At 53.3% G+C, this 26,744-nt stretch overlaps 4 protein-coding genes across 4 annotated transcripts; all 4 read right to left on the reverse strand.

Annotated features, from left to right (window-relative positions):
- Positions 1-2: 2 nt before the first annotated feature.
- On the reverse strand, positions 3-3,636 carry LOC133626058 (protocadherin beta-15-like). Its single transcript, XM_062002404.1, has 2 exons — positions 1,150-3,636; positions 3-714 (listed from the first exon to the last, which is right to left on the reverse strand). Exons 1-2 carry the CDS (start codon positions 3,595-3,597, stop codon positions 595-597), a joined length of 2,568 nt encoding a protein of 855 aa, XP_061858388.1. The 5' UTR covers positions 3,598-3,636; the 3' UTR covers positions 3-594.
- Positions 3,637-5,679: 2,043 nt separating this feature from the next.
- On the reverse strand, positions 5,680-8,481 carry LOC133626112 (protocadherin beta-15-like). The gene has a single exon (XM_062002781.1). The coding sequence runs from the start codon at positions 8,479-8,481 to the stop codon at positions 5,680-5,682; it is 2,802 nt and encodes a 933-aa protein (XP_061858765.1).
- Positions 8,482-9,667: 1,186 nt separating this feature from the next.
- LOC133626113 (protocadherin beta-16-like) lies at positions 9,668-12,815 on the reverse strand. The gene is made up of 2 exons (XM_062002782.1): positions 10,310-12,815; positions 9,668-9,787 (listed from the first exon to the last, which is right to left on the reverse strand). Exons 1-2 carry the CDS (start codon positions 12,755-12,757, stop codon positions 9,668-9,670), a joined length of 2,568 nt encoding a protein of 855 aa, XP_061858766.1. The 5' UTR covers positions 12,758-12,815.
- Positions 12,816-14,120: 1,305 nt separating this feature from the next.
- On the reverse strand, positions 14,121-17,213 carry LOC133626114 (protocadherin beta-15-like). The gene is made up of 2 exons (XM_062002783.1): positions 14,766-17,213; positions 14,121-14,240 (listed from the first exon to the last, which is right to left on the reverse strand). The coding sequence occupies exons 1-2, from the start codon at positions 17,211-17,213 to the stop codon at positions 14,121-14,123; spliced, it is 2,568 nt and encodes an 855-aa protein (XP_061858767.1).
- Positions 17,214-26,744: the final 9,531 nt, after the last annotated feature.

The following is a 26,744-nucleotide window of genomic DNA, read 5'->3' on the forward strand; positions in this document are numbered from 1 at the left end:
TGTTCATTTCAAGTGTAATTTATTAAAAGAAAGAAGAAATTGATCAAAGCCAACTCTTTGCAGTAGGGAGAACCTGGAATCTTCTGGTTACATAGGTCAGCGGGTTCTAACGTAATCAGCTGCTGCTTGTTGTTAAGGAATTCCTTTGCAAATATCACTTAGTTCACCTAATAGCTACTTGGCCAATATCTGATCAGGCTGCAGAAAATGAAGTCTTTAGTACAGATACAAAACCACAAGAAGTATGTAAACCAAGCCAAGAAAAAGAAACAACAAAGCAACACAGGAAAAGTGACATGATAAATTATCTTGAAAATGTACTTCCAGTATTCTATATCTCACTTAATATGCAGAAGCAGCAGCACTGTCACAAGCACAAATGAAGGCTTGGTGTAGTCAACATGCAACACAATCCTTGTCCACCCAGACCACAAGGAAAAACGAAAAAAACCTTCAAGAGAGATGTAGTGCCCAAGGGGTGGGAGCTATTTTTCTCTCAGGGAGGAGCTTGATACGCCTCTGATACTTTTTAACTGAGTGTTTGGCCTCTTTCTTCTCTTTTTCCTAGGAGGACCGACGTACTTGTCCTTCTCCTCACTGATGAGTGAGCCAAGGGCTTTGATCAGAAGGGACACTGATCTCCATGGCCCGGTTTGCAGGGCAAGTTGTTACCTCGGGTCTGGGAACCGAGTCTTGAGAGAAGGGAGTTCTGCCCTGCAAAGAGTGAAGTTCAATGACACAGTGGGACTCTAATGTGAAAGGGGAAATGTAAAGCCAGAAACCATCCTCCACTGGAATATAGCAAAGGCCTTACTGCCAAAATTTTGTCTCATGAAGTGACTGAAGATGGCAACTGCCTCAGATAAAATCCCTCTCTCATAAGCAGTAAATCTGCTTTAATGTTGGGGTATTGAGGTGGGTACTTTTGTCCCCTGAAGTTACTGCGAGTGCAAGTCACCCGCCAGCGTCTCTAAGAGCCTCTCTGCCCTTTCCTCCTGCCCCAGTAGCACCTCTACCAACAGCTCCGACGCAGGAAGAATCCATATGACCAAGGAAACAACACCCCACATATCCTTCAGACCAGAGACACGCACCTACACTTCTCCCTTCCCATTCCCCGCACGGCCTTGGCTCTCACACGGCCCTCACCTGTGCAGCCCAGTCGCCGTCTTCGCCCAGGTTGGCCGGCTCTTGCGAGCACAGCGAGCTCCGCTGCTCGGGCGGCGCGGCGGGCAGGCCGGCGGGGAGGCAGGGGAAGAGGGGCCTGAGGAAGCGGAACTCGCTGTTGACGGTGCCGGCGGCGAGGCAGACGTCGTAGATGTAGCTGCGGGGCAGGGAGCCCGCGTCGCTGTCGGCGGCCGGCTGCGGGAAGGTGGGCAAGCTGTCGGCCGCGCTCCGCCGGGCCCGCCGCAGCCTCACGGCCCCGGCGGCCACGGCGGTGGCCAGGAAGAGCGCGGACACGCAGGCCAGCGAGGCGACGAGGTAGAGCGTCAGCGGGTCGTCGAGCTGCGCGGCCGGCGCCTCGTCGCCCGCCCGCAGCTGGGCGTCGGAGAAGCCGTCGACCAGCGCGATGCCGAGGGTGGCGCTGGCGGAGCGCGGCGGCTGCCCGCGGTCCCGCACCAGCACGACGAGGCGCTGCCGGGGCGCGTCGCGCTCGGCCACGGCCCGCGCCGTGCGCACCTCGCCGCTGTGCAGCCCCACGCGGAACAGCGCCGGCTCCGTCGCCTTGGCCAGCTCGTACGACAGCCACGCGTTCTGCCCCGCGTCCGCGTCCACCGCCACCACCTTGGCCACCAGGTAGCCCGCCTGCGCCCAGCGCGGCACCAGCTCCAACGGAGCCGCCGCCTGCGCGCTGGGCTCGGCGGCCGGGTGCAGCACGACGGGCGCGTTGTCGTTGTCGTCCCGCACCACCACGCGCAGCACCGCCTGGGCGCTGAGCGGCGGCGACCCGCCGTCGGCAGCGCGCACCGCCACCTCGAACGCGCGCACCGCCTCGTAGTCCAGCGGACGCAGCACGTAGACGTCGCCGCTCTCCGAGTTCACCGACACCTCGGGCTGCTCCTTGCCCTCCTGTCGCACCAGCGCGTAGCTTACGCGTGCGTTTCTTCCCGCGTCCGCGTCCGTGGCCTTCACGCTGCCGATGCGGAGCATGGGGCTGTTGTTCTCCGTCACCGACATGCTGTAGACGTCCTGGGTGAACCGGGGCGGGTTGTCGTTCACGTCCGAGAGCCGCACGAAGAGCGTTTCCGAGGAGCTGAGCCGCGGCGCGCCCCAGTCCGTGGCTGTGATGCTGATGTTATAGGCTGCCGTGCGCTCCCTGTCCAGCGCCGCGTTTGTTCGCAGCTCGTAGTAGTTCTCGAAAGTGGGGCTGAGGCTGAAGGGCAAGTCGGCGTCGATGGCGCACTCCGTCCTGCTGTTGTCGCCGGAGTCGCGGTCCCGCACGCTGAACAGAGCCACGACGGTGCGTGGCGGGGCGTCCTCGGGAATGGAGGCGGTGAGGGAGGTGAGCGCGATCTCCGGGGCGTTGTCGTTAGCGTCCAGGACCTCCACCTGCACTTTGCAATGTCCATACAAACCTCCGCCGTCTGTCGCTCTCACCACTATCTCGTGGTTTTTTGCTTCCTCGAAATCCAGGTCACCTGCAACACGTATCTCCCCAGTTTCAGGGTTCAACTCGAAGAGCTCTCGGGACCTATCCGGTATCTGTGTCAAGGCATACCGTATTTTCCCGTAGGATCCTTCATCGGGATCTGCGGCCGTAACTCTTATCATAAGCTGGTCCCGGCTACTGTTCTCGGACAAACGCACCTCATACACCTCCTGGCCGAATACCGGGGCGTTGTCATTGGCATCCAGCACGACGACTCGGATCAGAGCCATGCCCGACCTGGGTGGTGAGCCCCCATCAGTGGCAGTGAGGACTAAATTCATCTCCGGCTGCTCTTCCCTGTCCAGCTGCTGCTCTAAGACGAGCTCTGGGTATTTTATTCCGTCTTTCCTTGTTTCTAGAGAGAGGGTGAAATGTGTATTGGAGCCCAGGCTGTAGTTCTGCAAGCCATTGCTGCCTATGTCCTTATCTCGGGCGTTTTCTAGAGGTAAACGGGACCCGGGAGATGTCGTTTCTGGAATTTCTATAACGATGCTCTTCTCCGGGAACACGGGGGAGTTGTCGTTCACGTCTTGCACCTCCACCTCCCCTCTGACCAGCTGCAGCGGATTTTCAAAGAACATCGTAAAGAAGAGGATGCAAGTGTCACTCTGCGGACAGAGCTGCTCTCGGTCCAGCGACTCGGTCACCGTCAGCACCCCGGTGTTCTGATTGAGGCGGAAAAGATGCTCGTTCCCCTCGGACACAACGCGGGCTTTGCGAGCCGCGAGCTGGCTCGGAGCAACGCCCAGGTCCTTGGCAATATTGCCCACAAAGGAGTCCCTCTCCATTTCCTCCGCCAGAGAATAGCGGAGGCTTTCGGCCGCGCTCTGACACACGCAAACGCCCAGAATAAACAACAGCACTTGCCTCTTGCTGCGTCCGCTGCGGTTGCCGCACGCCATCCCTCCGCAGAAAAGCCATCCAGCGTCCTCCCTGCTGCCCGGCATCGCCGTGCCGCGCCCGAGGCGGAGCGGGCTTGGTGAGGGGAGATAGCCCGGGCTCAGAGGCTCAAAACCCGCCGCGACCGCCGGCTCCGGGCCCCGCCGCCCTCTCCCTGCAGCTGACCCGGCTGCTTTTTGTCTGCCGGTGCCTGCAATGGCGTTTCGGGCAGAAAATACTGTCGATCCGTGGCCAACACCCCCACCCAGCGTCGCAAGCGGGAATAGGTCCTGTTCCTTCTGAGTCGGGAAACTGCTGCTGCTTTTGGCTTTGCATCTTGAACCCGCGCTCGGTCTCGCTACCAAAGCGAAGCCAAAGGCGCAGGGGAGCTGCTCCCCTCGCGCAGAAGTGGGTTCGCTCCCTCACACAGAGCGCGACTCAGGCTTTCGCTTCCCTGCTCGCCACAGTCAGCTTTTCAAACGCAGCTCTTGAGTTTCTTCCTCCAGTGTTTAAGCATTTCAAGAATTTCCTCTTCCACGGGATGCACTGCAGAAGTTTCCTTCCCCTATCCGTTTTTTTAAGACCTCGGGACATGTCGCACGCGAGGCGGGTCAGTGAAGCACCGGTACTGAATGCGAGAGCTCGTGCAAGAGAGTTTAATCCAGAGGGTAGGGGTGGTCACTGTGACATATTTCCTCGGGTGTGACTGTAAACAATCGATCGTCGAGAAAGCACAGTCATTCCACAAAGTTTCAATTATTTTTTGTCCTCCGATATTTGACTCAGACAAAGAAAAAAAGGAAACGCTATTTGATGCCCTACAATGCCCGGAGTTTTTCTGCCAAGGCTTTAGCCTCTGACTTCAAAATCACATTTAGTATGACTAAATCTCTAGGACCTTACACTAAAACATCTTTAAATGTTCAAGTTTACGTAATGAAAGAAGAGAACAATATATTGATCAAAGCTCTCTCCTTAAAGTAGGGAGAATCTGTAATCTTCTGGTTATGTCAGCCGGTTCCCATGTAATAAGCAGTTCTTTGTTGCTAAGGAATGTCTAGCAAACATCACTTAATTTACTTAATATCCAATTGTAATGGTACTGAAAAGCCAACAGAAAATGAAAACTTATTTAGAGTCTTCTTCATAAGAAAAACAAACCAACCAACGCAACAAGAAAGCCAGAAACAACAAAGCAAGAGAGAAAAGGTGAAGTGGGTAAAGGTGATCTTGAACATCAGCTACCACTATTCTATACTTCTCTTCAGATTCAGAAGCAGGAGCACTGTCACAAGCACATCAAGGTTCAGTGTCGTCAACATGCAACAAAGCCCTCTCCACCCACAGAAAAAGGAAAAAACAAAAACCTTGAAGTAGCAAAGTACTGCTCAAGGGGTGAGAGAGATTTTTCTTTCTCTGAGAAGCCTTGTACCTCCCTGGTGCTTTTTAACTCGGTCTTAGGCCTCTTTGTTGTCTTTTCCCTCGGAGGGTGCACATGCTTGTCTACCTTCTCACTTACTGATGGGTGGGCCAAGAGCTTTGATCAATAGGGCCAGTGATCTCCGTGCCTCGACTTGCAGGACAAGCTGCTGCCGCGACTCTGGGAGCCATGTTTTCGCAGAAGGACAATCTGCGCTGCAAGGAACGGAGAGGGGAAGTTGTCGTTTCGGAATTAAGGGAAACCAGTCAACAACTAGAGCCTAGTGGACAGCTCTTAACAACAGCCCTGCGTGGGTGACACGCTCTACCGACAGCCAAACAGTAGGCTGCAAGAGGCAGTGGGGCCTCTGATCTGATTGGGAACAACGTAAAGCCAGAAACCATCCTCCAATGTAGACATCACAAAGGCACTACTGCAAATGGTTGAGGAGTCAGAAGGAGCCATTGAAAGTGGTAAGAGGCCCAGATAAAACGACTCTCTCACAAGCAGTAAAGCTGCTTTAGGGTATCTAGGTGCATGCTTTTCTCCCCTGAGACTACTGTGAGTGCAATGAACCCCGCCAGGCGCTGTGTCCTTTCCTCATGTCCCAGAGGCTTCAACATCAACCCCCACGCAGAAAGAATCCCTACTGATCTAGGAAAAAACAGGCCACACGTAACTTACTACCACGCGCACTGCTCACTCGCCATTCCCCGCACGGCCTCGACCCTCACGCGGTCCTCACCTGTGCAGCCCAGTCGCCGTCTTCGCCGAGGTTGGCCGGCTCTTGCGAGCACAGCGAGCTCCGCTGCTCGGGCGGCGCGGCGGGCAGGCCGGCGGGGAGGCAGGGGAAGAGGGGCCTGAGGAAGCGGAACTCGCTGTTGACGGTGCCGGCGGCGAGGCAGACGTCGTAGATGTAGCTGCGGGGCAGGGAGCCCGCGTCGCTGCCGGCGGCCGGCTGCGGGAAGGTGGGCAAGCTGTCGGCCGCGCTCCGCCGGGCCCGCCGCAGCCTCACGGCCCCGGCGGCCACGGCGGTGGCCAGGAAGAGCGCGGACACGCAGGCCAGCGAGGCGACGAGGTAGAGCGTCAGCGGGTCGTCGAGCTGCGCGGCCGGCGCCTCGTCGCCCGCCCGCAGCTGGGCGTCGGAGAAGCCGTCGACCAGCGCGATGCCGAGGGTGGCGCTGGCGGAGCGCGGCGGCTGCCCGCGGTCCCGCACCAGCACGACGAGGCGCTGCCGGGGCGCGTCGCGCTCGGCCACGGCCCGCGCCGTGCGCACCTCGCCGCTGTGCAGCCCCACGCGGAACAGCGCCGGCTCCGTCGCCTTGGCCAGCTCGTACGACAGCCACGCGTTCTGCCCCGCGTCCGCGTCCACCGCCACCACCTTGGCCACCAGGTAGCCCGCCTGCGCCCAGCGCGGCACCAGCTCCAACGGAGCTGCCGCCTGCGCGCTGGGCTCGGCGGCCGGGTGCAGCACGACGGGCGCGTTGTCGTTGTCGTCCCGCACCACCACGCGCAGCACCGCCTGGGCGCTGAGCGGCGGCGACCCGCCGTCGGCAGCGCGCACCGCCACCTCGAACGCGCGCACCGCCTCGTAGTCCAGCGGACGCAGCACGTAGACGTCGCCGCTCTCCGAGTTCACCGACACCTCGGGCTGCTCCTTGCCCTCCTGCCGCACCAGCGCGTAGCTTACGCGCGCGTTTCTTCCCGCGTCCGCGTCCGTGGCCTTCACGCTGCCGATGCGGAGCATGGGGCTGTTGTTCTCCGTCACCGACATGCTGTAGACGTCCTGGGTGAACCGGGGCGGGTTGTCGTTCACGTCCGAGAGCCGCACGAAGAGCGTTTCCGAGGAGCTGAGCCGCGGCGCGCCCCAGTCCGTGGCTGTGATGCTGATGTTATAGGCTGCCGTGCGCTCCCTGTCCAGCGCCGCGTTTGTTCGCAGCTCGTAGTAGTTCTCGAAAGTGGGGCTGAGGCTGAAGGGCAAGTCGGCGTCGATGGTGCACTCCGTCCTGCCGTTGTCGCCGGAGTCGCGGTCCCGTACGCTGAACAGAGCCACGACGGTGCGTGGCGGGGCGTCCTCGGGAATGGAGGCGGTGAGGGAGGTGAGCATGATCTCCGGGGCGTTGTCGTTTGCGTCCAGGACCTCCACTTGCACGTTGCAATGCCCATACAAACCCCCGCCGTCGGCAGCTCTCACCACCATCATGTGGGTTTTGGTTTCCTCGTAATCCAGGTCGCCCACGAGACGAATTTCCCCGGTGTCCGGGTTCAGCTCGAAGAGCTCCTGGGACCGCTCTGGTATCTCGCTAAAAACATACTTTACTTTCCCGTTGGACGCTTCGTCAGGATCCGACGCCGTGACTCTGACCACCAGCTGGTCCCGGGCGCTGTTCTCGGAGAGACGCACTTCGTAGATATCCTTGCCGAATACCGGGACGTTGTCATTGATATCGAGCACAACGACCCTGACTAGAGCCTTGCCCGACCTCGGTGGCGAGCCCCCGTCGGTTGCCGTGAGTACTAAATTCAGTTCCGACTGCTCTTCCCTGTCCAGGTGACGCTCGAGGACGAGCTCTGGGTATTTTATTCCATCTTTCCTTGTTCTTAGAGAGAGGGTGAAATACGAGTTGGAGCCGAGGCTGTAGTTCTGCAAGCCATTGCTGCCCACGTCCTTGTCACGGGCATTTGCCAAAGGGAAACGGGACCCGGGAGATGTCGTTTCGGGAATCTCTATAACGATGTTCTTCTCCGGGAACACGGGGGAGTTGTCGTTCACGTCTCGCACCTCCACCTCCCCTCTGACCAGTTGCAGCGGATTTTCAAAGAATATCTTAAAGAAGAGGGTGCAGGTGTCACTCTGCGGACAGAGCTGCTCTCGGTCCAGCGACTCGGTCACCGTCAGCACCCCGGTGTTCTGATTGAGGCGGAAAAGATGCTCGTTCCCCTCGGACACAACGCGGGCTTTGCGAGCCGCGAGCTGGCTCGGAGCAACGCCCAGGTCCTTGGCAATATTGCCCACAAAGGAGTCCCTCTCCATTTCCTCCGCCAGAGAATAGCGGAGGCTTTCGGCCGCGCTCTGACACACGCAAACGCCCAGAATAAACAACAGCACTTGCCTCTTGCTGCGTCCGCTGCGGTTGCCGCACGTCATCCCTCTGCAGAAAAGCCATCCAGCGTCCTCCCTGCTGCCCGGCATCGCCGTGCCGCGCCCGAGGCGGAGCGGGCTTGGTGAGGGGAGATAGCCCGGGCTCAGGGGCTCGCAAACCCGCCACGACCGCCGGCTCCGTGCACCGCCGTCCTTCCCCGGCAGCTGACCCGGCTGCTTTTTGTCTGCCGGTGCCTGCAATGGCGTTTCGGGTTGAAAATACTGTCGATCCGTGGCCAACACCCCCACCCAGCGTCGCAAGCGGGAATAGATCCTGTTGCTTCTGAGTCGGGAAACGGCTGCTGCTTTTGGCTTTGCATCTTGAACCCGCGCTCTGTCTCGCAGCCAAAGCGAAGCCAAAGGCGCAGGGGAGCTGCTCCCCTCGCGCATCAGCGGGTCGCTCACGCACACAGAGCGCGACTCAGCCTCTCGCTTCCCTGCTCGCCACAGTCACCTTTCAAACGCAGCTCTTGAGTTTCTTCCTCCAGTGCCTAAGCATTTCAAGAACTTCCTCTTCCACGGGATGCACTGCAGAAGTTTCCTTCCCCTATCCGTTTTTTGAAGACCTCGGGACATGTCGCACGCGAGGCGGGTCAGTGAAGCACCGGTACTGAATGCGAGAGCTCGTGCAAGAGAGTTTAATCCAGATGGTAGTGGTTCTCCCTGTGACATATTTCCTCGGCTGTGACTGTAAACAATCGATCGTCGAGAAAGCACAGTCTTTCCACAAAGTTTCAAGGAGGTTTTATTGTGTTTTATCCTCAGGTATTTGACTCAGACAAATGTGTGGGCAATTGCAAACATCACATAACCTTCTAGACCGTTCTCTACTACAAAGAAAAAAGGGAAACGCTATTTGACGCCTTATAATGTACAGTGCCCGGAGTTTTCTGCCAAGGCTTTAGCCTCTGACTTCAAAATCACAATTAGTATGACTAAATCTCTAGCACCTTACACTCAAACGTCTTGAAATATTCATTTCAAGTGTGGTAATGAAAGAAGAAATAGAACAATAAATTGATCAAAACTCACTCCTTAAAGTAGAGAGAACCTGTAATCTTCAGGTTAAGTGTCAGCCGGTTCCCATGTAACCAGTAGCTCCTTGTTGCTAAGGAATGTCTAGCAAACATCACTTAATTTACTTAATATCTGGTTGTTATGGTACTGAAAAGCCTGCAGACAATTAAGAGATTATTACAGAGTCCTCTTCATAAGAAAAACAAACCAACCAACCCAAAAAGAAAGCAAGAAACAACAAAGCAAGAGAGAAAAGGTGGAGTGGGGACAAGTGATCGTGAACACCTGCTACCAGTATTCTATATTTTCCTTAATATTCAGAAGTAGGAGCACTGTCACAAGCACATCAAGGCTCAGTGTAGTCAACATGCAACACAATCCTCCACTCACAGCACAAGGAAAAATCAGAAACCTTCATGAGCAAAGTACTGCTCAAGGGGTGAGAGAGATTTTTCTTTTAGAGAGAAACTTTGTCCCGCCCTGGTGCTTTTTCATTCGGTCTTTGGCTTCTTTGTTGTCTTTTCTCTCGCAGGATGGACATGCTTGTCTTTCACTTCAGTTACTGATGGGTGAGCCAAGGGCTTTGATCAGAAGGGCCATTGGGTTCCATGGCCCGGTTTGTAGGGCAAGCTGCTGCTGCAGATCTGAGAGCGGTGTTCTCGGAAAAGGCAGCTCTGCCCTGCAAGGAACAGAGAGGGGAAGTTGTGGTTTCTGCGTTGAAAAAAAACAGGAAGCAGCAGGAAGCTTAGACGACAGCTCCTACAGCAGTCCTGCATGGCTGACACACTCTACTGAGAGTCAAACAGCAGGCTGCAAAAGGCAGTGAGGTCTCTGATCAGACTGAGGACAATGTAAAGCCACAAACCATCCTCCACTGTGGACATCACAAAAGCATTACTGCGAATCATTCAGGAGTTGGAGGAAGCAATTGAAGACGGCAAGAGGCCCACATAAAACGACACTCTCACGAGAAATTAAGCTGCTTTAGAGTATCTAGGTGCATGCTTTTCGCCCCTGAGACAACTGTGAGTGCAATGAACCCAGCCACCGGCTCTCTACCTTTTACTTACGCCCCAGTGGCTGCTCCACCAGCAGCTCTGCCACACGAAGAATCTGCCACACCATCCCACCTATCCCCTACAGACACAGGCGCTGCTCCGTTCCCCCTCCCACACGGCCCTGGCTCTCACACGGTCCTCACCTGTGCAGCCCAGTCGCCGTCTTCGCCCAGGTTGGCCGGCTCTTGCGAGCACAGCGAGCTCCGCTGCTCGGGCGGCGCGGCGGGCAGGCCGGCGGGGAGGCAGGGGAAGAGGGGCCTGAGGAAGCGGAACTCGCTGTTGACGGTGCCGGCGGCGAGGCAGACGTCGTAGATGTAGCTGCGGGGCAGGGAGCCCGCGTCGCTGTCGGCGGCCGGCTGCGGGAAGGTGGGCAAGCTGTCGGCCGCGCTCCGCCGGGCCCGCCACAGCCTCACAGCCCCGGCGGCCACGGCGGTGGCCAGGAAGAGCGCGGACACGCAGGCCAGCGAGGCGACGAGGTAGAGTGTCAGCGGGTCGTCGAGCTGCGCGACCGACGCCTCGTCGCCCGCCCGCAGCTGGGCGTCGGAGAAGCCGTCGACCAGCGCGATGCCGAGGGTGGCGCTGGCGGAGCGCGGCGGCTGCCCGCGGTCCCGCACCAGCACGACGAGGCGCTGCCGGGGCGCGTCGCGCTCGGCCACGGCCCGCGCCGTGCGCACCTCGCCGCTGTGCAGCCCCACGCGGAACAGCGCCGGCTCCGTCGCCTTGGCCAGCTCGTACGACAGCCACGCGTTCTGCCCCGCGTCCGCGTCCACCGCCACCACCTTGGCCACCAGGTAGCCCGCCTGCGCCCAGCGCGGCACCAGCTCCAACGGAGCAGCCGCCTGCGCGCTGGGCTCGGCGGCCGGGTGCAGCACGACGGGCGCGTTGTCGTTGTCGTCCCGCACCACCACGCGCAGCACCACCTGGGCGCTGAGCGGCGGCGACCCGCCGTCGGCAGCGCGCACCGCCACCTCGAACGCGCGCACCGCCTCGTAGTCCAGCGGACGCAGCACGTAGACGTCGCCGCTCTCCGAGTTCACCGACACCTCGGGCTGCTCCTTGCCCTCCTGCCGCACCAGCGCGTAGCTTACGCGTGCGTTTCTTCCCGCGTCCGCGTCCGTGGCCTTCACGCTGCCGATGCGGAGCATGGGGCTGTTGTTCTCCGTCACCGACATGCTGTAGACGTCCTGGGTGAACCGGGGCGGGTTGTCGTTCACGTCCGAGAGACGCACGAAGAGCGTTTCCGAGGAGCTGAGCCGCGGCAAGCCCCAGTCCGTGGCTGTGATGCTGATGTTATAGGCTGCCGTGCGCTCCCTGTCCAGCGCCGCGTTTGTTCGCAGCTCGTAGTAGTTCTCGAAAGTGGGGCTGAGGCTGAAGGGCAAGTCGGCGTCGATGGCGCACTCTGTCCTGCCGTTGTCGCTGGAGTCGCGGTCCCGCACGCTGAACAGAGCCACGACGGTGCGTGGCGGGGCGTCCTCGGGAATGGAGGCGGTGAGGGAGGTGAGCGCGATCTCCGGGGCGTTGTCGTTAGCGTCCAGGACCTCCACCTGCACTTTGCAATGTCCATAAAAACCTCCGCCGTCGGCCGCTCTCACCACCATCTTGTGTATTTTCGTTTCCTCAAAGTCCAAGTCATCCGCGACCCGAATCTCCCCGGTGTCGGGATTCAGCACGAACAGCTGTTGGGACCGCTCTGGTATCTCGCTGAAAGCATACTTAACTTTCCCGTTGGCCCCCTGGTCAGGATCCGAAGCCGTGACTCTGACCACCAGCTGGTCCCGGGGGCTGTTCTCAGCCAGGCGAACCTCGTAGACTTCCCGGTCGAATACTGGGACGTTGTCATTGGCATCCAGCACGGTGACCCGGATCTGAGCCGTGCCCGACCTGGGTGGTGAGCCCCCGTCAGTAGCTGTTAGAACGAAACTCAGCTCTGGCTGTTCTTCCCTGTCCAGCTGCCGCTCAAGGACGAGCTCTCCATATTCTATCCCGTCCTTTGTTCTTCTGAGAACGAGGGAGAAATGTGAGTTCGACTCAAGGCTGTAGTTCTGCAAGCCGTTGCTACCCACATCCTTGTCACGGGCGTTTTCCAGACGAAAACGGGACCCGGGAGATGTCGTTTCGGGAATCTCTATAACAATGTTCTTCTCCGGGAACACGGGGGAGTTGTCGTTCACGTCTTGCACCTCCACCTCCCCTCTGACCAGCTGCAGCGGATTTTCAAAGAATATCTTAAAGAAGAGGGTGCAGGTGTCACTCTGCGGACAGAGCTGCTCTCGGTCCAGCGACTCGGTCACCGTCAGCACCCCGGTGTTCTGATTGAGGCGGAAAAGCTGCTCGTTCCCCTCGGACACAACGCGGGCTTTGCGAGCCGCGAGCTGGCTCGGAGCAACGCCCAGGTCCTTGGCAATATTGCCCACAAAGGAGTCCCTCTCCATTTCCTCCGCCAGAGAATAGCGGAGGCTTTCGGCCGCGCTCTGACACACGCAAACGCCCAGAATAAACAACAGCACTTGCCTCTTGCTGCGTCCGCTGCGGCTGCCGCACGCCATCCCTCTGCAGAAAAGCCATCCAGCGTCCTCCCTGCTGCCCGGCATCGCCGTGCCGCGCCCGAGGCGGAGCGGGCTTGGTGAGGGGAGGAAGCCTGGGCTCAGAGGCTCGCAAACCCGCCACGACCGCCGGCTCCGTGCCCCGCCGCCCTTCCCCGGCAGCTGACTCGGCTGCTTTTTGTTTGTCGCTGCCTGCAATGGTGTTTCGGGCAGAAATGCTGTCGGTCTTGGCCAACACCCCCACCCAGCGTCGCAAGCGGGAATAGTTCCTTTTCCTTCTGAACCGGGAAAGGGCTGCTGCTTTGGGGTTTGCTGCAGGTCTTGAGTTTCTTCTCTGGTGCATAAGCACTGCAAGAACTTCCCCTCCCAGGGGATAACTGCGAGAGTTTTATTTCTCTTCTCCTCTTGTTGAAGAACTTAAAAATAGGGAGCAATCGAGGCGGGTCACAGAAGCACTGGTGCTGAATGCAAAAGCCAGTGCCAGGGAGATGACAGGGAAGTTCCCTCTGAGATATTTCCTCGGCCATGAATGTAAATAATTTGTCATCGAGAAAGCACATTCATCTCAGGGAGTTCCAACGAGGTTCTATTGTTTTCTGTCATCAGGAATTTAACTGAAAATGTGTGAGCAACTGCAAATATCACATTACCTTCTACATAATTCTCGACTACAAAGAAGAAATGCAAACTCTGTTTGACGCCTTATAACATACAGTGTCTGAAGTGTTCTGGCAAGGCCTCTTTGACTTAAAAACGACAAATAATATGACCCATTCTCTGCAACCTTACACTCAAACATCTTGAAATGTTCATTTCAAGTTTAGGTTTCAATAAGAACAAAAATACATTGATGAAAGCCCACTCTTTACAATAGGGAGAACCTACAGTCTTCTGGTTACCCATGTCAGACAGTTCTAATGTAATAATTCGCTTCTTGTTGTTAAGAAATTCCTAGTAAACATCACTTAGTTTACCTAATATCTGCATGTCATGGTACTGAAAAGCCTACAGAAAATTAGAACCTTCTTAAAGAGTCTTCTTCATAAGAAAAACAAACCAACCAACGCAACAAGAAAGCCAGAAACAACAAAGCAAGAGAGAAAAGGTGAAGTGGGAAAAGGTGATCTTGAACATCAGCTACCAGCACTCAGTATTTGTTATAAGATGCAGAAGCAGGGACACTGTCACAAGCACACACCAAGGCTCAGTGTAGTCAACATGCAAGAGTCCTTCTCCTCGACTCAGAGCACAAGGATAAAACACAAAAACTTCATGAGCAAAGTACTGCTCAAGGGGTGAGAGCTTTTTAACTCTCAGGCAGAAGCATTGTATCTCCCTGGTACTTTTTCATTCGGTCTTTTTCCTCTTTGTTCTCTTTTCCCTCGGAAGATGAACATTCTTGTCTTTCTGCTCACTGAAGGGTGAACCAAGGGCTTTGATCAGAAGGGCCACCTACATCCACGGCACGGTTTGCAAGACAAGCTGCTGCTGCGGGAGTGGGAGCCATGTTTTCGGAGAGGGGAACTCTGCCCTGCAAAGAACAGAGACTGGAGTTTGTCATTTGGGCATTAAAAGAAGGCAAGCAGCAGGTAGTAGCTTAGAGGACAGCTCTTACAGAAGTCTTGAGTTGGGGATCCACACTACTCAGAGCTAAACAGGAGAATGAAAGAGGCAGTGGGTCTCTGTCTAGATTGGAGACAATATAAAGCCAGAAACCATCTTCCACTGTGCACATCACAAAGGCACTACTGCAGACGATTGCGGGTTTGAGGACGGAATTGGAGAGAGCCCCAGATAAAACGACTCTCATGAGTAGTAAAGCTGCTTTAGAGTATCTAGATGCATGCTTTTCTCCCCTGAGACAACTGTGAGTGCAATGAACCCCGCCAACCGCTCTGTGCCTTATCTTCATGCCCCAGTGGCTGCTCCACCAGCAGATATGATGCACGAAGAATCCTTACTGACCAAAGAAATACCACCACACCTATCCTCTACACACACCCGCCCTTCTCCCTTCCCGCTCCCCGCACGGCCCTGGCCCACACACGACCCTCACCTGTGCAGCCCAGTCGCCGTCTTCGCCCAGGTTGGCCGGCTCTTGCGAGCACAGCGAGCTCCGCTGCTCGGGCGGCGCGGCGGGCAGGCCGGCGGGGAGGCAGGGGAAGAGGGGCCTGAGGAAGCGGAACTCGCTGTTGACGGTGCCGGCGGCGAGGCAGACGTCGTAGATGTAGCTGCGGGGCAGGGAGCCCGCGTCGCTGTCGGCGGCCGGCTGCGGGAAGGTGGGCAAGCTGTCGGCCGCACTCCGCCGGGCCCGCCGCAGCCTCACGGCCCCGGCGGCCACGGCGGTGGCCAGGAAGAGCGCGGACACGCAGGCCAGCGAGGCGACGAGGTAGAGCGTCAGCGGGTCGTCGAGCTGCGCGGCCGGCGCCTCGTCGCCCGCCCGCAGCTGGGCGTCGGAGAAGCCGTCGACCAGCGCGATGCCGAGGGTGGCGCTGGCGGAGCGCGGCGGCTGCCCGCGGTCCCGCACCAGCACGACGAGGCGCTGCCGGGGCGCGTCGCGCTCGGCCACGGCCCGCGCCGTGCGCACCTCGCCGCTGTGCAGCCCCACGCGGAACAGCGCCGGCTCCGTCGCCTTGGCCAGCTCGTACGACAGCCACGCGTTCTGCCCCGCGTCCGCGTCCACCGCCACCACCTTGGCCACCAGGTAGCCCGCCTGCGCCCAGCGCGGCACCAGCTCCAACGGAGCCGCCGCCTGCGCGCTGGGCTCGGCGGCCGGGTGCAGCACGACGGGCGCGTTGTCGTTGTCGTCCCGCACCACCACGCGCAGCACCGCCTGGGCGCTGAGCGGCGGCGACCCGCCGTCGGCAGCGCGCACCGCCACCTCGAACGCGCGCACCGCCTCGTAGTCCAGCGGACGCAGCACGTAGACGTCGCCGCTCTCCGAGTTCACCGACACCTCGGGCTGCTCCTTGCCCTCCTGCCGCACCAGCGCGTAGCTTACGCGCGCGTTTCTTCCCGCGTCCTCGTCCGTGGCCTTCACGCTGCCGATGCGGAGCATGGGGCTGTTGTTCTCCGTCACCAACATGGTGTAGACGTCCTGGGTGAACTTGGGGGGGTTGTCGTTCACGTCCGAGAGCCGCACGAAGAGCGTTTCCGAGGAGCTGAGCCGCGGCAAGCCCCAGTCCGTGGCTGTGATGCTGATGTTATAGGCTGCCGTGCGCTCCCTGTCCAGCGCCGCGTTTGTTCGCAGCTCGTAGTAGTTCTCGAAAGTGGGGCTGAGGCTGAAGGGCAAGTCGGCGTCGATGGCGCACTCCGTCCTGCCGTTATCGCCGGAGTCGCGGTCCCGCACTCTGAAAAGAGCCACGACGGTGCGTGGCGGAGCGTCCTCGGGAATGGAGGCGGTGAGGGAGGTGAGCATGATCTCCGGGGCGTTGTCGTTAGCGTCCAGGACCTCCACCTGCACTTTACAGTGCCCAGAGAGACTCCCACCATCAGTCGCTCTCACAACCATCTCGTGCATTTTTGCTTCCTCGAAATCTAGCTCTCCAGCAACTCGAATCTCCCCGGTGTCGGGATTCAGTTCAAAGAGATCTCGGGACCTATCTGGTATCTGGCTGAAGGAGTATCGCACTTTCCCGTTCGTCCCTTCGTCAGAATCCGAGGCCGCTACTCTGACCACCAACTGCTCCCACGGACTGTTCTCGTACAGACTCACATCGTAGTTTTCTCGGCTAAAGACAGGGACGTTGTCATTGGCATCCAGCACGGTGACCCGGATCTGAGCCGTGCCCGACCTGGGTGGCGAGCCCCCGTCGGTTGCAGTTAACACTAAATTCAGCTCCGGCTTCTCTTCCCTGTCCAGCTGCCGCTCAAGGACGAGCTCTGGGTACTTTATTCCATCTTTCCTTGTTCCTAGAGAGAGGGTGAAATACGAGTTGGATTCGAGGCTGTAGTTCTGCAAGCCGTTGCTGCCCACGTCCTTGTCACGGGCGTTTTCCAGGGGGAAACGGGACTCAGGAGATATCGTTTCGGGAACCTCTATAATGATATTCTTCTCCGGGAACACGGGGGAGTTGTCGTTCACGTCTCGCACCTCCACCTCCCCTCTGACCAGCTGCAGTGGATTTTCAAAGAACATCGTAAAGAAGAGAATGCAGGTGTCGCTCTGTGGACAGAGCTGCTCTCGGTCCAGCGACTCGGTCACCGTCAGCACCCCGGTGTTCTGATTGAGGCGGAAAAGCTGCTCGTTCCCCTCGGACACAACGCGGGCTTTGCGAGCCGCGAGCTGGCTCGGAGCAACGCCCAGGTCCTTGGCAATATTGCCCACAAAGGAGTCCCTCTCCATTTCCTCCGCCAGAGAATAGCGGAGGCTTTCGGCCGCGCTCTGACACACGCAAACGCCCAGAATAAACAACAGCACTTGCCTCTTGCTGCGTCCGCTGCGGCTGCCGCACGCCATCCCTCCGCAGAAAAGCCATCCAGCGTCCTCCCTGCTGCCCGGCATCGCCGTGCCGCGCCCGAGGCGGAGCGGGCTTGGTGAGGGGAGATAGCCCGGGCTCAGAGGCTCGCAAACCCTCCGCGACCGCCGGCTCCGTGCCCCGCCGCCCTCTCCCTGCAACTGACTCGGCTGCTTTTTGTCTGCCGGTGCCTGCAATGGTGTTTCGGGCAGGAAAAGCTGTCGGTCTGTGGCCAACATCCCCACCCAGCGTCGCAAACGGGAATAGGTCCTGTTCCTTCTGCTTTCCAAACGCAGCACTTGGGTTTCTTCCCTGTTGCGCAGGCATTGCAAGGTCTGCCCCGTCCCCTGCAGGAATTTCCTTCTCTACTTTTGATGGAGCACAGGATAGTCAGCCAGCGAGGTGGATCAGCGAAGCATCAGCGTTGAACGCATCAGGGAGATGACAGGTAGAGGTCCCATAAGTAAATGCTTCACTATGACCCTACCTCACCACTGCACTGGGATGGTCATTCTCTTCTAGGACACACCATCCTAATGCTGCTTAAACAATATCGTTGGGGCTGTAAAAGGCTTTGAATAAAAGATCCAATCATTATCCTAACACTAATCCATTTGCCTAAGCGGCACATCTCTACGTCTTTCTGTGTTTCCAGACATAGACAGACAAAGAAATGCTCCAACTTTTTTCCATGATTTGGGGTCTACAGTCTTTTCACCTCTGAAATACTTTATAGAACAAAAACTTAACTGCGGTAGCTCTACAAGGATATACCGCCAACAGCTGTATAATACAAAAGCGTGGGAGTCTAACAGGAGAGGTCACTAATTAAAGCCACAGATACACGAGTGCTAAAGAGCAGGAGCTCATGGAGACAACGGACAATGGAGATGCGCACCGCTGCCTTCAAGATCAGCCTCAAGATCAGAAGATAAAAACAAAAGAAACCCCAAAAAGGAGGAAGAAAACAAAACAGAGCTTGCACTACTTTTTTAGTTCAAGCAATTTTAATTAAACTTTGACTATAAAAGGAACCACAATATTTTCTAAATACAGAAAGTGTTCTAAACTCCTTGGTTTTGACACCTTTCCTTTAATTTCCTTGGGTGTTTTTCCCTCGCTTTTGTTTGCTAAAGGGCTGGCGCTGTCAGACAATACTCATCAGATGAAGTCCTAGAAATCCACTGATGCCTTCATTCATTTAAAAATAAATAATTCTTGACTGTATCAGCAGACAAAAGTAACAACCAGGGTTGACTGATTCCACAGAATTGTGGCTACTTTGCAAGATGTAGCCATTCTTTTAGTGTGTTTTCTTCATATCACCCTTGACTTGGAAGTATGACAGGATCCAAAAGTGGAACTTACATCAAGGCCAGCTCAGCTCTTTCTTCCTTTTCTTCCCTTGCAGCCATGTCCATCTCTCCAGTTAGTGTCACGATTATCAACACAAAAACTCGATGTAAAACTAACCATAGACCAAGTACAGCACTAGATGTGTTGGGATCGTGGCTTCTTCTCTCATTCGTGTCACGCAAAAATAAGTGACACCTGGAATCCACTTGCTTTGTGCTCCTGCTCAGCTCCTGGCACCTCTGAGACAGTAAGGTGTATTTGCTTCTCTGTTACCTAATCCTTGCCACTGCTACACAGCAGGGCACAGGAACAAGCTAAGAGTTTCCATAGACACTGCCCATCTGACCTCAGTAACCTGGTAATTGTTGTTCCCCTCATTTCTGAAGGGAATGATGTCCTTCAGATTCAGGTGTAGAAGGTTGTAAGAGCAACAGTGATCCTTAACTGAGCTCTTGCCTGTCATAGTGTCTTTGCACATAGGAAGATGCTGTTCTTAGACTGAAGGTCATATTCTTTCAGGTTTTAGAGAAATACAAAATAAAGAGGGTCACTTACCGTGCACCACTGGATAGGAAATGCTGGTGTGTTCCATTGAGTCACCAGTAACATGTACGTGTATGAGTTGAAAAAAGGAGCAAGTATACAGACGAAGGCATATTGTTCTAGGACAAAGGAACTCTTGCTATAAGAAGAATGTAATTTGCATGAAAGTGTCAGAGAATTTATACATCTCCTTGAGGACATACTGATGTTGCAGGCTTCTCCGGTTTGGGGTTTAGTGATGATGTCTTTATTCTAAGAAGGTAGCTCAAAATGATGGAAAACAGCTTCTCCTCTTTACTTCGAGATTCGCATATTAACGTCAGAAAAAAAAAAAGCTACAGCAATGTATTCGGCTCAGGTCCTGGAATATCTCATGTTGAGTTTTGTTGTGCCTCCGCCTCCCCCCTCCCCCCCTGCACCTCTCCCAAGACTTCTTCCTCACCCCTAGATCCACTTCAGTACACCCCGAGAAGAGCCTGGCTTGGGAGGAGAAGCTGCACAGATTCTTCCCCGAGTCACTGTGGTGTCCACGCCCGAGTGCAAAGAAATACCAGTATTCCCATCCTCTCGGACCCAGCCGGCTTCCAGCTCGGATTTCTTCTCTCTCAGGAAGCACTAGAATTCCCAGCCTTCCTTCGGAACTGCACCCCTGAGCTCTCCGCTGGATACCAACATGAGGAAAGCCGGGAGGATCCTTCCTAGTCTTCAGTCTCTCTGCCGTACTGTAAGTCCCACTGGTACATGTCCTCTTTGTGGTTCCCTTTCCGAGCGATAAACCAGCCTCCTCTGTCTGCAAGCATGAGGAGAGAGCCGGGAGAATCCTTCTCAGCCTTCCGTCTCTCCGCTGTACCGTAAATCTCGCTGGTACGTGTCCTCTTTGTTATTCATTTTCTGAGAGATAAACCAGCCTCCTCTTCTCTGCGTTCAGGCCAGTTAATGCTTTCACCATCACCGTTAAATACAAACGTTTATTTCTCGCAGTATTAAGTCGATGCTTACCAATTCACCCCAGACCTGCAGTGAAATCCTCCCAAATCCCCCAGGGATGGACCTGGGAGACCGTCTCCTTCCTTCACATCCCCGGGTTCTGCCTTCAGCTCCTGGCGTTCCCAGACGTTTCTTGATGTGGCAGTTCCCAGAATATCCCTTGGAAAGGCTTGGAAATAAAGTGTGTTCCAGCACAAGAGGAACATTTCGGCTGGGCTTTCAGCTAATGTCAGCCATGCTGCAGCCGACTAATGCTTACTGGTCTCTCCCTTGCTCGGGAGCTCCCGCCCAGTAGCACAAACACACACACAGCACTGAGCAACAGTGGCACTGAGCGTCCAACGCAGGAACTGCACATGGGCGCCCATCCCCGAGTCTCAGCATCCACCTCCTCCGTTCGGTTCCTCCTATTGTGAGGACAAATGACGATGCCCACCTGAATTCTTTAGCAAAAACCCGCATTTTCTTAGTACTTACTGAGAAATTAGCTTGGCACTAGTAATCCAGGCAAGCAGGACGTCTAGGAGTCCTACAGAAACCTTCTGTCAAATGCACTTACCAAAGATGAGAGGTGTGGGCAAACATGGCTCACGAGTTCTGCACTACATCTTCCAGAAGCCAGAGAGAGAAGCGAGTCGTTTTCAAGCCCAAACTATCTGCGGGAGGCTCAGAGTTTTGAATATTTTCAGTTTCAGGAGGAGATCTCCAACTGCTGTATGGCCTCTCCTAAAAGAATCTGAAATTAAGAGCCGGTTCAGTACTAGTAGCAGCACAAACCTCCACCACCTCTTGGATCAGTGGATTGTCAAGGACTGTCTTAAAGAAGAGAGTCCACTGCAGATAGATCTCAGATCAATTCTTGGTCCAGTGACTCCTTTACTGTCAGGACTCTGCTGTTTTGACTGAGGCAGAAAAGTTGCTCCTTCTCCTTGGACAGAACGGGGCTCATCTTTATTCCTAGATAGCAGTACTTCATTCTACTGGCATTATTTTGTGAGGCTATCTGCTCTAAAATCTCTCCTGCATACCTTCCAACTTTGAATACTGAAGGGACATTCCCTGATGTCATACACCTTCTCAAAGACATTCTGCACTCTTCAGCCTCTGAAGATAACACTGGACAGACATCAGCCAGATATCCACCCAGACCTTTTCCATCCTACATCTTTTGAAAGCATTCAATTCTTACTCTCTTCTCTCTAGCCACCACAATCCCACTGCTCATTTGTAAAGAAATCCTCTCAGCTTCAACACTCTGCTGCTACAGATACCTTTGGAAACCACCTAAGCAATTATTCTCATCTTTATAAACTTTATTCTTAGTGGGATTCTCTTTTTTTCATCTTCAATCTCACTCCCAGGTCAATTATGCAGCAATTTTCCTAATAACTCCCTAGAACTATGTGTCTTCTTGTGGCCTGAGATTTCAAATGGCTCACAAATGATGCTTTAATTTCTGTTTGTAAGTTGATGAATTCTGTGGGGGAAGATGACATCTAGTAAGATTTTTTTCATGTTCAAGGGCAAGAAACTTGAATATTGTGAAAGAATGTTTCTACAGTTGGCTACCGGGAGATAACGAGTAGTAGTGACTGAAGGAAAACAGCAAAGCAACATAATAAGGAAGAGGGAAATAGCCAGATTCTATGCTGCTCTGGGCAGAGAAATAACACATTTTTCTGCTTAATGGACAGGCCAGGAAGGAAAGGATATGGGGAGAGGTCAGCCTTGGATGGGCTGATTGAAAATCTACCTGGTCATCTGAGAAGAGAAATGGGGATTCAACTGAGAAGCAGGTTTGGAAGTGAAGGAGAGAAAGAAAGAGCAGAAGGATGGATGACAATGACTAGAGGAAGGAAAATCATTGTGCAAGAGGGGACAAGCAAGGATAATCATTAACCTATTCAGTTAATAAGGCTGATCAAAGAGGGTAAGGACTGAGACAACCCTGAAGGCAATCTAGGAGGAGCTTGTTGGTATTGCACATGTAAGAAAAGAATCAGAATGGGCATTATCAAAGGGAGAGATCTCATCAGCCAGAGTGTAAAGGGTATGAGCAATTCTGGGGAAATGCAGGAAGGGCAGTAAATGCAGTTTGAAGTCTCAGCAGGTGTGTGGATCAGAAAGGAGCCACAACTGGAATAAATAAGGAAGAAACAAACCAATTAGGCATGAGAGTAAGGTAGGAGGAAGAAAGGCAGAGACATAGTCCTTTGGGTTTGTGCCTGTCCTTCTGCCCTTCTCAGTGTCTGGCTTAGGACCCAGGTTTCTTCTTCTCCATGTTTGTCCCTCAGAATGCCCCTCCTTACACTTGTTGAACAAGAAAATTATCAGAAGGCAGCAGCAAGCCAAAGGGATTCTGGCATCTCAGACAGTTTAACGGGATGAAATGCCAACAGAAAGCAAACGCTAGTGCCCAAGTTTCTGTCTCCTGATGCCAGGCTTGGCCCATCCTCAAGCCAAGTTCCCAATCCTGAAACCCTTGGATGCCATGAACATACTGAGAAGGTGAAAGTGGAAACACCTGGCTCAGTCCCACCTAAAAGGGAGGAAATGGAAAAGTGATTTAGGTGCATCCTCATGGACACTGTGGTCAGTACTGGGAAGAAAAACAGAGCTTCTGAACTGAAGGCTCTGAAAGGAGAAAGAGAGATCAAGGGAGATGTCATGTTTACCTGTGTCACAAGTGACCAGAGAGATGAGCAAACATGAGGGGGATCACCCCACACTTCATGTCTAGTGCTTCTTAAGGCACAGTGATCAGTGCAGTGGTTAACTAAGTGGCTGGCACTGTTCATAAACCAAAGCAAATCCAGCTAAGTGGTAAGGATTGTATAAACCCAGCATTAGAGAATTCTGGCCTATGATAAGCAGCAGAGTCATACTGTTTTGGGATGTTCACAAGGATGAAAACAAAGGCTTTTTATGCCCTCTGTTTAAAATCCAGCAACTGCAGACAAGGCAGGATGATCACAGGATGCTCTTTGTGTCTCTGACACAGCTAAACCGTTCCCAGAAATACATGGTTACCAGCAACCTTCTTGGGAAGTGAAGTTTAGGCTCTCAGTGTCCTGAGGTACCCTTGTATCTGGACTACTTATTTATTTGATTTTTTAAAATACCTGTTGTTTCTTGTCCAAACTGAGCTGTGAAAAGCCACCTTCCTACCAGGTGATGTTTTGGCAAGCACAGTACTGCTGATCAGCAACATAGGTACTCTAAAAGGAGACTCAGAACAGAAAGTATTCATCCTGTGGAGAGAAATCAGCAAGGGTTTATTCACTGTTTAGGCAACAGTCATATCCTTAAGTCAATATCACATTTATTAATGAGGTGGATACACTGGCAATGAAAAAGTGAAGAGCAACTAAAGATAACTGCACATAATGAAGGATTATTGAATAAACTAATATAAAAGCAACATATTTAGCAAGTACTGCTGAATGAATTAGCTGAATGACAGCTAGTCTACTTTTCAAAGAGTTTATCCCTAAACAGGTACAGCCCACCTCTGATGTCGAGATTCTTCTCTCACTCCATCCATCAACCTGGGGGAGCAGGGAAGTTAAAACTATTTTTATGTTAAAGCTCCTGGATCCCACCAGTGATGGGGAGGGCTGGCAGAAACAGCCCCAAGTCCATGAGCACAAATATAAACACATGATGTGCTCAAGCTCAACTCAAAAGGTGATGAGACTTGGGCACACCTTGGTCTCACTTAAATGCAGGGGGCTTTGTCCACAAGAAAGTTGGCCCCTGCCCGGAGCTCTGCCCATGGGGGAGCAGAGACAGAGGGGTGGGATCCGGCCGCCTCGGCCCTGGCTGCTGCAATCCCGGCTTGTTACCGGCGGAGGGCAGCCGCTACCAGCGAAACACCGAGCGGCCAACCTGCAAGTCACGGAAACGAGCTGCAGGAACCGGCTTGGAAACAATCGGTCTCGGCAGCAGCCCGGGTTCGGCTAGGGAAAGGGACAGAGTGCCCCGGAGAAAGGCAGGTCTCTTATCTATCTATCTATCTATCTATCTATCTATCTATCTATCCATTTATCCACCCATCTGTCCCTTTATCCATCCATCCTTTATCCATCCATCCATCCTTTATCCATCCATCCATCCATCTGTGCCTCCATCCTCCCGGATCCTTGTGCACAGGAGCTGGCTTCTGTCATGCTGCTCACTGCATGGGGAGAAGGATCCAGGGATACACCCTCAGCTCGAGAGAATTTTAGACCGCAAGCAGGAGACTGGAGAGAAAGGTGTGGGGGGGGTATGAGATCATTAGTGATGTGATGAGATTGTGAGAGAGGATCCAGCACTCTGGAGTGAGCTGGGTTTGGGAGGGGATATAGGTCATGGAGCAGCCCTAGAGATCATTTTATCCCTTGGGGTCCCTAATGCTGACTTTCTGTCCTTGGCACAGATCATAAATGAAATTGCAGGAGTATTGAGCAGTGTGCTGGTTCCCCCCAGCACTACAGGGCAAGTGAGGACAGCAGCCAGATTAAAACATGGGAAGTGGGATTGTTGTGGGAGACACCAGGGCTGAATAATCTCTTTACTTCTTTCTCTGACAGGCCAGTTTCTCTAATGCAGAAAACATTGTTACCATTTTAAATATGCTTAGAGAGCTGTGTCCACATTCATTACTACATGCTTGTCACATTTTATCCTTTGCAGAAGACAAAGAAAGGGGATACAGACACCTATTTAGAGAGAGACACAGCAGGAGTTCATATACATATTATTCCTAATCACATACCTCAATTTAAAGTGAAAACCACAGGTTTGACTAGATTACAGACTGATCTATTCATTTGAAATACCTTCTAGAAATACAACTTTAAAAGTTTAAGATAAGATTTTACAATGACTAGTGATGTGAGGGCATTCAGTATGGAGAAGCTTCAGCCAAGACACAGCAAGCAAATCTGATTTTTGAGGAGTAGCCATATGACACACTGCTGTAACCCCCCCATTTAGATCCTTAGGGACAAGCAAAATAGATTTTGCCTCATTTTTTTCTTATTTGGGCCTACAGTTCACCACATTATTTAATTTCTGCTGAAGCTCAGTTTAATGTTTCATCTTAAGCTGTACAGCTTAAGTCCTTGGGCCTTTACAGTTTAGTCCACTAGACTTTGTGAAGTCTAGTTAGGCAAAGATGATATGTAAAGGGCAGTGTGTTCTGTATTATGTAGGAGGAAAATAATTTGTATACTTCAAAGGATGAAGGTACACATTATTGCTACTCCTGAAGAAAATCACATGTATAGAACACCAGTCATCATGTGTGTAGTCAGGACTAGCCCTGAAGGCCCAGATGATGGCTGCTTAAGGTATGGCTTCACTGGAAATTAAGGACAGATTTCTTGAAGTGTAATCCTGAAAGCCCTTCTCTCTGTCTCCTGAACTTGGAGATATGATGCTGAGGAGCATTAGCTCTTTAAGGGTAAAGTTCTATAAGCCCATCAAATTCTGCTTCTGCACATGCAAATGTGTCCTGACATTATCAAGCATCTTGTTTTTTCCCTGTGAGCACCCAGATAGGATCCAGAAGTTTGTGATCTCACATCTACCAAAAGGAATTGGGTTCACTGGGCATTTCAAGGACAGTCTTTGTGCAGAGCTTATGCAAAATGCAGTGCTGCTGTGGTCTAAAATGGAGAATATTGTATGATCCACTTCTTCTCTAATGCCATCCTATGTTTAAGGTTTCAAAGTTAAACTCTGTCTAGAAGGGTCCAAACTTACTTCTGAATATTGAATGATAGGAACTTTAGCATAGGACTGGAGTGATTCCTAGCCTTCCTCTCAAATGTACATCACATTCATTAGGAGGTGGTAGTTAACTACTAAATCAGTATCTCTTTGCTTCCTCATTTTACTTCTTTCACCTACCTTATTCTGTTTCTTGAGATATTAATCAAGGTAGACAAAGAATGTTCGATCCCCACTGCCCAAAGTCATGGGTGGCTCTGAGAGAGGTTAAGAATTAATACACACTGCCTGTGTGAATAAGAAGCATGTCCCTTAAGTTCAACTTTTTAACCCTAAACCTGAGTTTAAAAGTGTGTGCTTCTGAACATACAGAAAAAAAACAACCCTGTGCCCAATACACAGAATCAGCTACTCTCAAGATAAATCTGGGGTATTGGATACAGGAACAATACAATAGGAACAGATAAATGCTCGTTACACTGTTGTTCAGTAGATGGAGTATGAGTTACTTCTACACAAAAATGGTAAGCCAAGAGACTCCTAGCTATCTAATTTCTTTATAGACACTTCCCACAACATGCACAGGACAAAAAGACACCAGAGAAACTATTTGGCAAAACCTTTAAACTGAGCAGAATAAACTTAGGCAGCAATTCTTGCTTGTACATAACCTTCATTTATTTCTGTGGATGCCTCATGAGCAAAACACCAGAAAAATCAAGACAGATGTTGAGCTGTCCAGATAATTGAGATGCAGCATCACTAGAATACAGCAACATTTTTCTTCAAGGCAGCATTGTCTAAAGGTGAACTACAGTAAAAAAAAGCAAATATGAGAATAGCCTTTTAATTTAAACAGTATTCAGAAAAAAAATGAATGATGTTGCCTCAGAGCAACTCTGACCCAAGATTTCTGTCTTCTTTGTTTTCTTCCTCACCTTGCTGATGGCTCAAATGCTTTCCAAGTTCAGAAG

The sequence above is a fragment of the Colius striatus genome, chromosome 9 (genome assembly GCF_028858725.1).
Source record: "Colius striatus isolate bColStr4 chromosome 9, bColStr4.1.hap1, whole genome shotgun sequence".
NCBI classification, from domain to species: domain Eukaryota; kingdom Metazoa; phylum Chordata; class Aves; order Coliiformes; family Coliidae; genus Colius; species Colius striatus.

What these genes read in the sequence shown, in the direction of transcription:
- LOC133626058 (XM_062002404.1), bottom strand. Translation starts at nt 3,597, where the DNA reads ATGCCGGGCAGCAGGGAGGACGCTGGATGGCTTTTCTGCGGAGGGATG. An exon ending in ACGGCGACTGGGCTGCACAG is followed by an intron (nt 715 to 1,149) that starts GTGAGGGCCGTG and finishes CACTCTTTGCAG; the next exon opens with GGCAGAACTCCCTTCTCTCA.
- LOC133626112 (XM_062002781.1), bottom strand. Translation starts at nt 8,481, where the DNA reads ATGCGCGAGGGGAGCAGCTCCCCTGCGCCTTTGGCTTCGCTTTGGCTG.
- LOC133626113 (XM_062002782.1), bottom strand. Translation starts at nt 12,757, where the DNA reads ATGCCGGGCAGCAGGGAGGACGCTGGATGGCTTTTCTGCAGAGGGATG. An exon ending in ACGGCGACTGGGCTGCACAG is followed by an intron (nt 9,788 to 10,309) that starts GTGAGGACCGTG and finishes TGTTCCTTGCAG; the next exon opens with GGCAGAGCTGCCTTTTCCGA.
- LOC133626114 (XM_062002783.1), bottom strand. Translation starts at nt 17,213, where the DNA reads ATGCCGGGCAGCAGGGAGGACGCTGGATGGCTTTTCTGCGGAGGGATG. An exon ending in ACGGCGACTGGGCTGCACAG is followed by an intron (nt 14,241 to 14,765) that starts GTGAGGGTCGTG and finishes TGTTCTTTGCAG; the next exon opens with GGCAGAGTTCCCCTCTCCGA.